The 10,221-nt window shown below is 38.2% G+C and overlaps 1 protein-coding gene across 7 annotated transcripts; it reads left to right on the forward strand.

Annotated features, from left to right (window-relative positions):
* Nucleotides 222–4,704, forward strand: LOC18594974 (pentatricopeptide repeat-containing protein At4g19191, mitochondrial). 7 transcript variants are annotated; one of them, XR_001928626.1, is made up of 3 exons: nt 222–2,549; nt 2,874–2,936; nt 4,083–4,102. XR_001928626.1 is itself a non-coding variant. In XM_018124090.1 (3 exons), the coding sequence occupies exons 1-3, from the start codon at nt 313–315 to the stop codon at nt 4,209–4,211; spliced, it is 1,968 nt and encodes a 655-aa protein (XP_017979579.1). In that variant the 5' UTR covers nt 222–312; the 3' UTR covers nt 4,212–4,704. The 7 variants fall into 7 exon arrangements, 4 of the variants coding, with proteins under 4 accessions (XP_017979579.1, XP_017979580.1, XP_017979581.1 ...); XR_001928627.1 differs by lacking the exon at nt 4,083–4,102 and adding an exon at nt 3,162–3,178; XM_018124090.1 differs by having other exon boundaries at nt 222–2,088; nt 4,083–4,704.

Genomic DNA, 10,221 nt, shown 5'->3' on the forward strand with positions numbered 1-10,221 from the left:
CTGTAATTCATTGTAGTAGTTGTCTTGTAATTCCTTATAGTAATCTCTCCATAATAACAAGAGCGAAGAGATCATTGTATACACGAAGGAGAATTTGTAAGATAAGCTTCTTCGATCATAGTAAAATATTTATTTGAAAAAGTAGACTCACTTCTCAATAAAGATAATAAAGAATGTCAAATGAAAAACCTAAAACTAGATGGGGTTTAAGTGTAATTCAATCAAAAGTTGATTGCCTCTGTATGAGATAAATACCATAGCATAGCACGTAACGATTTTGTTTCATTTCCAGAAAAACAGTGGGAAACTGTTATGTCGGGACATACTGTTACTCAAAGTCTCAACGGTTTTTCAAAATTTTTAACCATTAAACTATGGAACTCACGAATAAAGGATGCTGTAAACCAAAACAGTACCGAAAAAGCCCTTCATCTCTTTCGCCGAATGAAGCAAAATGGATTGGAACCAAACAAATTAACCTTTCCATTCATTGCAAAAGCCTGTGCCAAGCTTTCCAATATCAAATATTCTCAGAGCATCCACACCCAAATCGTAAAATCCCCATTTGGAAACGACATTTTCATACAAACCGCAATGGTTAATGTGTACGTTAAATGTGATCACGTGGATTATGCATACAAAGTATTTGAAAGAATGCCTCAAAGAGATGTGGCTGCTTGGAATGCAATGCTTATCGGTTTTGCTCGGTTGGGTTTTCTTGATAAAGTGTTTAGTCTCTTTGGTGAGATGAGGTTTGCTGGGATTCATCCTGATTCAGTCACTGTTGTGGGGCTTAGTCAGGGAGTTTCAGTTGCAAAGAGTTTGGAATTAGTGGAGGGACTTCATTCCTTTGGGATTCGAATTGGGGTAGCTCCTAACGTTACAGTAGCTAACACTTGGATTGCGGTATATGCCAAATGTGGTGACTTGGCATCAGCGGAGAAGGTTTTTGATGAGATTGATGTTGCTGTGAGGACTGTCATTTCTTGGAATTCCATGATTGCTGGATATGCAATCTTTGAAAATTTTCTTGCTGCCTTTGATTTATACCAGCAGATGCTGGTTGATGGAATTAGGCCTGATGCGAGCTCTATTGTCAGCCTGATTTCATCGTGTGTGCAGCCTGAAGCACTATTTCAAGGAAAGCTAATTCATTCTCATGGAATGCAATTGGGTTGTGATTTGAACTTATCTGTAATCAATACTCTTATATCCATGTATTCCAAGTGTGGAGATATTAATTCTGCAAGATTTTTATTTGATTGCATGTCTGATAGGACATGTGTTTCATGGACTGTTATGATTAGTGGGTATGCTGAGAAAGGGGATATGGATGAGGCAATGACCTTGTTTCATTCTATGGAAAAAGCTGGTGAGACACCTGATTTGGTTACTGTACTTTCTTTGATTTCAGGCTGTGGCCAGACAGGATCCCTTGAGCTTGGAAAATGGATTGACAGTTATGCCAAATCTAGAGGGTTTAAAGAAGATGTAATGATCTGTAATGCTCTTATAGATATGTATTCAAAATGTGGTGGTATATGTGAGGCTCAAGAGGTCTTTCATGCCATGCCTGAGAGGACTATTGTTTCTTGGACTACCATGATCTTAGGTTGCACTGTGAATGGACAATTTGGAGAAGCTTTGGACCTTTTCCACCGGATGAGGGGTTTGGGCTTCAAACCAAACCACATAACATTCCTTGCTGTCCTTCAAGCTTGCACTCATGCAGGCTTTCTTGATAAAGGATGGGAAGTGTTCAATATGATGACCGCAGTATATGGTATTAATCCTGGATTGGATCATTATTCATGTATGGCAGATCTTCTTGGACGTAAAGGTAAGCTAATAGAAGCTTTGAAGTTTGTTTTAAATATACCAGTTAAACCAGATGCTGGAATATGGAGTGCATTGCTTAGTGCTTGCAAGGTTCACCACAACGTAGAGATTGGTAAGTATGTAGCAAATCACCTATTTGAGATGGAGCCTCAAGTGGCTGCTCCGTATGTGGAGATGGCAAACATATATGCATCAACTGGAAGGTGGGATGAAGTTGCAATGATAAGATTGTTGATGAAACGAAATAATGTAAGCAAGTCTCCTGGGCAAAGCCTTGTTCAAGTTAATGGAAAAACACATAGATTTACTGTTGAAGATAGAAGTCACCCTGAAGGTGTGCTTATATATACACTGTTGGATGATTTAGCTTTGCAATTAAAAGATGATGGATATCCCCTGTATTTGGGGGATATTTCTGAAATGGAATTGATTTGAATATCTATGCTTTTAACATTTATAGAAGAAATCAGTTTATAGAGAGAGATTCTTATGAGCCATTATTCAAAGTCTACGAAAAGTGGGAGGAAGGTCTAACTCTGCTGTGAAAAGAAGGAACGTTCTCACTGTATTTAGAGGGAATTAATAAACACCATCAAATCTAGATTGAAGGAAATAACTACATGTACAGAAGTTGGGGAGAGACCCTTGAAAATTGTTGAAGTTGAAATCATGTTTGTGTCAGAGTATGGTATTCTAGTCTCCTTGAGAATGTAAGAGATCATCTTTTCATTGTTGTTTTATTGTGGTATCATTTATATCATTCTCTTTAAGTTCTGTGCTGTCTTGTCAATTGGTTTCTTTTGCTTTTGCAGTTGACCAGCAATTGTCTATGATAATATGAATATTGGTTAATCAAGCTGTTGGGGTGTTCTGTAGTTTGTTTAATTGTTTTGCATGCATAACTGTGCTGTTTTGTTTCTTTAAGAACAGATTGTTGGCAACTATGTTGATATCATTTCGTAGATTCCCATTTGTTAATAAACAATTTCTGGGATACACAATTTTCCTGAGATGCGTTTCCATATCTTTGGCAGGTTATAGGAGGCATTAATAGATGTGACATGCATATTGGGAAAGAATTGTTTGGTGGTGTACTGGTAAACTCTATCACACCCAGCAAGCCTCTACTCTAATGCCTTGATCATTTCTCTATCTCCTGTCTCCTTTTGGTAATATTTTGTTCCAAAATAAGTAATTTATGCATGTATGCTGAATCATCTGTTTCTTGAATTACTACTTGGTAAACCTTAATTAATTTTTAATTTCTTTGTTCTTCATAGCTGATATGTTACTTCTGTGCTCCCATATAATGCAACTTGCAGGCGGCACAGCATTAATGTAACTTGCCGGCGGCACAGCATTAATGTAACAGTTAAAGAATGTCTTGAGAAAGATGTCCTGGAGGAATCGTTCCATTTTTTATCATTTATGCAAAATGTTACATCTTGTACTTTCTCTTTTGTGGCCTTAAACCTGGTTTTCGTGATGTTGCATTTATGGTTCCTTGGCACTAGTAACGGTTTGATGGTTTGACCCACTCCAACAAAACTTGATTTCATATCATCATGGTTCATTCTGGACTGCTATTTTTCACCTTCAATTCCTCCATGGAATGTCATTTCACTGTTGTAGGAATAAAAGCAAACATTCTTTTAAAATGAAGTAGGGAATTTCGAATTCACCTAAATACATATTGTATTGACTTTTAATTAGTTTTGACATGATGTTTGCTTTCATCCTTTAAATTTATTTAACAAATCAAATTTATGTTCTCAAATATAGCATTTATTAATTTCAATTATTATATTCTAGCCAACAGAAAAAAAGATGAATTATTTTGAAATATATAAGTGTTATCCGCTGCACTTTAATTTTTTACCTTGTTGGGAATTGGTTATTTTCACAAAATTTTGTGCAATTCATGCTCGATGCATATAGGTTTCAAACATGTTAATCCATAATCTTGAATGAAATTTCATAAAATTTTGAAGAAGTCTTCTGTTTAATACATTTACTTAATTGTCATATATCTTTTACAAGTTTAAAGTGTCATAGAGAATGGACAAAGTATGAACGTTGAGTGTCATACATCTATATATAAATATTAAGATTTTTGGGCAATTTATAACTTCATGAAACAAAAATCTTAACATGGCCACTTTGTTTTTTTTTTTCTAATATTTTAGTTTTAAAGGTATTTTTTTAATTTTTATATTTTCATTTGATTTTACATTTTTTTGTAGAATTTTGAGGACCAGGAAAGAAAGGAAGTTGGAGGCAACCATGGAAGAATGGGGAGTATAAGGGGAAGAAGAGGATGTAAACGACAAGGTAAGGTCATATTGGAAAACCAATTAGAGAAGGGAGACTGAAAGGAAACAGAGCGAGGAGAAAGACAAGAAAAGACCAAGGTCAATCTATTTCAACGTTGATCCATGGTAATGGAAGAAGAAAAAGAAAAAGGGAAAAAGAGAGAAAAATATTAGGGAGGATTGATCTAGGCCTTGACCTAAAATGATGCTAGATATGGCTTGATTGACTTTGCCTCTTTTGTGCTAGCAAAGACATGGCTCAAGTCTAGTGCCTTACTAGTGGGAGATGCAAGTGTCACGTGTTGGTCTTTAGCCAAGCAATTGAACGATCTTGAGCTCTAGAAAATCCCTCTGCTACAAACCCAAGCAACCTAGCCTAACTTAGCACACAGCAAAAGCCCTCAAGAATAACCTAGCAAACAAGGGCTAAAAGCCTTAGCCACACAACCACACAAGAGAAAGAAAGAGTACTGAGACAAAAGATTTTTATATTAAGTAATTTTTGTTGTATAAAGCTTGCCTAAGCTAATGAGTAACTATCTATGCTCCTCTATATTGTACAAAGTGTTACAGCGGAGTTTAAATATCCATAAGTGCTTTACATAACCCATACCTTACGTATCCAACCTAAAGCGGTTTAAGGGTCCAAAATATCTAAAACAGTGTCTTATTGTCACGGTCAACAATTTAGGGCACTAGAGGGAGCCTGACATGCCATCGAAGTGCCAACCCACGTGGCCTTGATGATGTTGGTAGGCATATTTAGGCTGACATAGATTTAAAGACTAAGAAAAAGGTAAATCTAAGGTCGCACGAGGAATGGTCTAAAGAACCACCATGCGATAATTGGTATCAAAGTAGTTGCGATCAACTGTGATTCAATGGGTTTCGTTGGGTTCAGTTGCAATCAGTTACAAGCTTGACAGCATGCAAGTCGAGTAAGAGGTGATTTAAGGTAAATAATGGCTACTAGTGGGTCAAACCAAGTAAAACCTACGTTTAAGGTAAGGGAAACTCATGGTGCCAGTAAGAGGGCCAAATCAAGCTTTCGAGACCCTATGTCTGTTTTTGATGGTAGGTTGTTTAGGGTTGAAGTGACAATTGAGGAAATGTGAGACCGACTTGATGTGCATGAGGAGCAGATGGAAAAGCTCAGCTCACGAGATGAAGAGCTCAAAGAAGAGGTCTGGTGAAGGAAACCTTTGAGGTTGTGATCGAGAAAGCACTCAGTTTGGGAGTGTCAAAAATATCTTAAGGCATGAGTTGGAGGAACTAAAGACAAAAGGCCATTTTGCATAGGCTAGAGGTGGCCACGGGGCTATCGTAAAACTTAAGGTGAGGCTTAAGGGATCAAAGCTAAGGGAGTTCCACGATAAGAGGGATGCCAAAGAAATAAACAATTTTCTTTGAGGGTTGGAGTAGCACTCTAAGGCTATGGGGATTGTTACGGATGACCGCGACATCCATGTATCTATGAGATACAACACTGCTTTGGTGGAGGAAGTTGTGTGATGAGAAGCTTGAGGGATCCTCAATGCTCATGTGGGCTAGTTTTCAACATAAGCTACGCTAGTAGTTCTACTTGAAGTATGTTGAGGATGAGGCTCGAAGTAGGTTGTGTAAGCCAATGCAGAGTGGGCAAATATGGGAGTATGTGCAAGACTTCAGTGACCTAGCACTGTAAAAGGGTGACTTTGGTGAAAATGAGGCCTTTTTTGCCTTCATGGATGGCTTGAAGCCTTGGGCCAAGCAAGAGTTACAGAAGAGGGGTGTGTAGGACCTCACTCGAGCAATGGTAATGGTGGAGAGCCTAGTAAATTACTTTTGATTGGACAAGGATAAATCTTTGCCTTCCAAGCCCAAGGACAAAGGAAAGGGTTGGGCAGAAAAGGTACGTAATCTAAGGATAAAGGCAGCGGCGATGGCAAGCCACAACATCAATGGAAGGACAAGTCTACTTGGAATAAAGATAGCAAATCTAGGAACTATTTCTTGTGTGATGGCCCACATTGGGTTAAAAACTATCTCAACGTATTAAATTGGTGGCAATTGCCTCGAAAAAGGATCAAAAGTAGGTTGAGATAGTCAAGATGGGATTGATACTATCGAGGGCAGTGAGAAAGTCTAACGGCCAAGTCAAGGGGCTCATGTATGCAAAAATGGTAGTGGTTGGCCAACATGTTGAGGCTTTAATGGACGTAGGTGTTTTGACTTGTTTGTGTTCTAGCAAGCTGCCGCAAGGCTAGGCATCAAGGTAGATACTATTGGGGGTTGGATCAAAATAGTATACTCAAAGAAGGTGCAAACTAAAGGCATTGCCAAAGGTGTGGATGTGTAATTGAGTGAGTGGTATGGGGTAGAGAATATAGAAGCCCTTCCTATGGATGACTATAATGTGGTCATGGGGATCATATTCCTATACAAAACTCAAGCGTTTTTAGTGTGACATGATAATTGTATTTGCATCATAGACCCTTGGATGTAGTGTGTGGTGTCGGTTAGGTGTGGCCATTCCTAAGAGGCTAAAATGCTGTTAGCCATGGGTGTGAGCAAGGGTAAGGAAACCTTTTGTCACGACCCAAAATTCGGGCCATGACCGGCGCATGGGCCCAATGGACGTAGTCCACTAAGCCCAAGCAAGCCTATTAATATGACCTGTTCATCATTCCATGAAAGTTGCTAAGTCACATTTCATAACTTTGAATCAAAATAATACTAAGCATTGCCGACTCATAGTGGCATACCAATCAAAGTGTACATATATTGTCTAAACATATATTTTAATAATTTACATTGGTTTGTCTATACACAACAAAAGAGTACTCGCCTTCCAGAGGAGAGACTTGGGCGACGTATAACTATTGAATGCCAAGATACCTACCAAGGAGACAAATCTACGAGGGCACCTCAACCTAATTATCGATTGCCTCCTGATCTGAAACATGAAGTTGAAAACGATGAGTATAAACCCAATGACTGAACATAAGAAGGGAACAAGCAACGAGAAGGAAGGTTTAAAGAAATCATGATGCATTTATTTTCAAAACAATGCAATTTAGTTTCATTCTTATTAAAAAAAAACCCCTCGTTAAACCCTTAAATGGTTAATCATTCGATAATGATGAATCCATACATAACAAGAATTTGAAGAATGAAAGCTTCAGTGATATGCAAGCAAGTAAAATGAAACGACGGGTCCTCGCTGTAGCGGAAAAGGCATTCTCGCTGCAGTGAAATTTGAGCTCAAGTTATTAGCTAAACGAGGGTTTCTCAACTAGTCAAGGGTTTCTCTCTAAAATTCCTCATTTCAAACTTAATTAGATAATCCACTAAATGTTGGGAGTCCATGCTCAACTATGGTGTAAATGAAATGGAAAAATATGGCAAAAACCAGCAAGATAGCATACCGGACAGAAAGTTTCTCGTTGCAGCGAAATTCAAGCGGTCAAAACATAATGTTTCTTGCTGCAGCGAGAACTAAGTCAGCCAGACCCCTCAAACCCGAGAGTTTCTCACTGCAGCGAGAAATAGGGCACCAAAGAAAAGTTTTCATTCTCTCAAGAAAAAGGCCATCCTATCGAAATAACAAAAATCAACATGAAACACTTAAAAATTTCCAAATTTCAACATGCCAAATTTTCATATGCATTACAATCATATACCATATTCATGAGCTTTTTATTTCATAAGCATATATATACATATATACATAGAAAACACCAATACCACCATCGTCTCACCCAACTCATGTGCATCCCCCCACATCGTGCACATAGTTGGGGTCATCGTGTGCATCCCCCCTCATCGTGCACAGTTAGTGCCATAGTGTGCATCCCCCCACATCATACACACGGGCACTATCACTATCCATCTCCCTCACCACTGTCATCATCGGCATGTGCATCCCCCCACATCGTGCACACACACGGTTATGATCATCACACAATGTCAGCTATCAATGCACAACATATATTTATATATATATACCAACATAATGTAGTAGTACATGAATCCATAACAACCACATATCACAACATAGAGACAATTTATCAAGGGCTTGTTCCCGAATGTGTTTTGAAGATAAAACAAATAAAACGCTTTAGGGATTTAATCAAACATACTTGTATACACATCCCAAAACCTTTTTAATGCAAGTTCACTCACCGATATTTTGTTGAACCTTTAGTCGACTCTAACTTCCCTAATAGTTCAAATGGGACGGTGGGGCTTCGTTGGAACCTATCATCACGTTAACATCACAATTAAATCAATTTCAATACTTATAAATTCTAAAATCTATCTCTTAAGTAGCTTCCAATTTCCATCTAAGTGGCTATCTACTTTCACTATCCTAATCACTCTAAAACGAATGAGCAACCTAAACTACTAGACATTCACAAGTCTAAGCACTAATCATTTTCAACACTAAAAATCAAATTCTAATTCACTACTCACCTTGGTAGCTTTACACTTGAAATTCTTTCCAAAAACTTTCAAGCCCTTATTGAAGCTTCCTTTTTCTCTCTCTAAATGCCTATCTAGTGAGAGAGTGTATGGAAGTAAGACTTATCAAAGGTTTTGAAGTGAGAAAGTGAAAGAGCACAAGAGTTTTATGCAAAAGTGCACAAAAGCTTGAAAATTTGAGCTATTTCAAAAGAGGTTATAGAGGTTTCATATCAAGCTTCCATGGAGGATGAAGAAACGTGAAAGGGAAGAAGGAAGGAGAAGAAGAAGCTACTGGAAATGTGAAAAGAAGCTGCTGGAAGCTGATATTTATAGCTCAAGCTTATCCAACTTCACTTAAATTACGAAAATGCCCTTAGCAAGTTAACTTATTCTTCTTTAATCTTTTTACTCTTTTGACACTGAGGCCAGGTCCACAAGGGTCTAAAAATACTCAGGTTTATGAAAACTTAAAATTTTGATCCGAGATGAAAAATGACCATTTTGCCCCTACCTCGGGAATCATCATTATTTTTATTTCCTTCACCATTTTACTCGTATTTCATCATTCATTTATGCCTTAGGCCTACTTAGGTCATAATATTGTTTAAAAACTTACTTTTAGGGGCTTACTAAGGAAATGACGAAATTACCCCTAGCTCGTGTTATTGCATCTATGCCTAGTTACGAGCCTATAGAGGTCGAGGTCTCACACCTTTACTGTTGTGTTGAGCTGAAAATACACTCTAGGTGTTGTGATTGAAGCTCTAATAGAAGTGCTTGAGGTACTAAAGTAATTTTGAGATGTAATGCTTGCCAAGTTGCCGATCCACTTGCCTTTTGCACGAGAGGTAGACCATCACATTCAACTAGTGCTTAGGGCCTAATAGCTTGCAAAGGCACCTTATCGGATGGCCCCCTTTGAGTTGGCAAAGCTAAGGAGGCAGCTCGGGGAGTTTATAGATGCCAATTTCATCAAGCCATCTAAGTCTCCATTTGGTGCTCCGATTTTGTTTCAAAAGAAACATGATGGCTTTTTACAGCTATGAATAGAATACAGGGCTTTGAACAAGTTGACGGTCAAAACAAATACCTGATTCCACTCATAGCCTATATGTTTGATTAGTTGGGGGATGTTAGATGGTTTTCTAAATTGGACCTATGGTTTGGGTACTACCAAGTCAGGATAGCAAAAGGGGACATTGACAAGACTACTTGTGTGATCAGATATAGCTCATATGAATTCTTAGTGATGTTGTTTAAATTGACCAATGCCATGGCAACCTTCTACACGCTCATAAATAAGGTACTACAACCATTTCTAAACAAGTTCATTGTAGTATACCTTGATGATAGTGTTGTCTATAGCTATTTTTTTTATGAGCATGTTGAACATTTGAGGTTGGTTTTTAAGGCTCTTAAGCAACATGAGCTGTATGTCAAGAAAGAGAAGTGCTGCTTTGGGTTACATGAGGTGCTATTCCTAGGGTAGATTGTGGGGATGGGAAGATTCGAATGGACTCATCTATGGTTAGCGCTATCCAAGAGTGGGAGCTGCCCATGTGCGAGCAACCTGTGTTGGGATTGTCGGATCGTACACTATTGCATAAGGTTGATACAAATACAA

The sequence above is a fragment of the Theobroma cacao genome, chromosome 7 (assembly GCF_000208745.1).
Source record: "Theobroma cacao cultivar B97-61/B2 chromosome 7, Criollo_cocoa_genome_V2, whole genome shotgun sequence".
Classification (NCBI taxonomy): domain Eukaryota; kingdom Viridiplantae; phylum Streptophyta; class Magnoliopsida; order Malvales; family Malvaceae; genus Theobroma; species Theobroma cacao.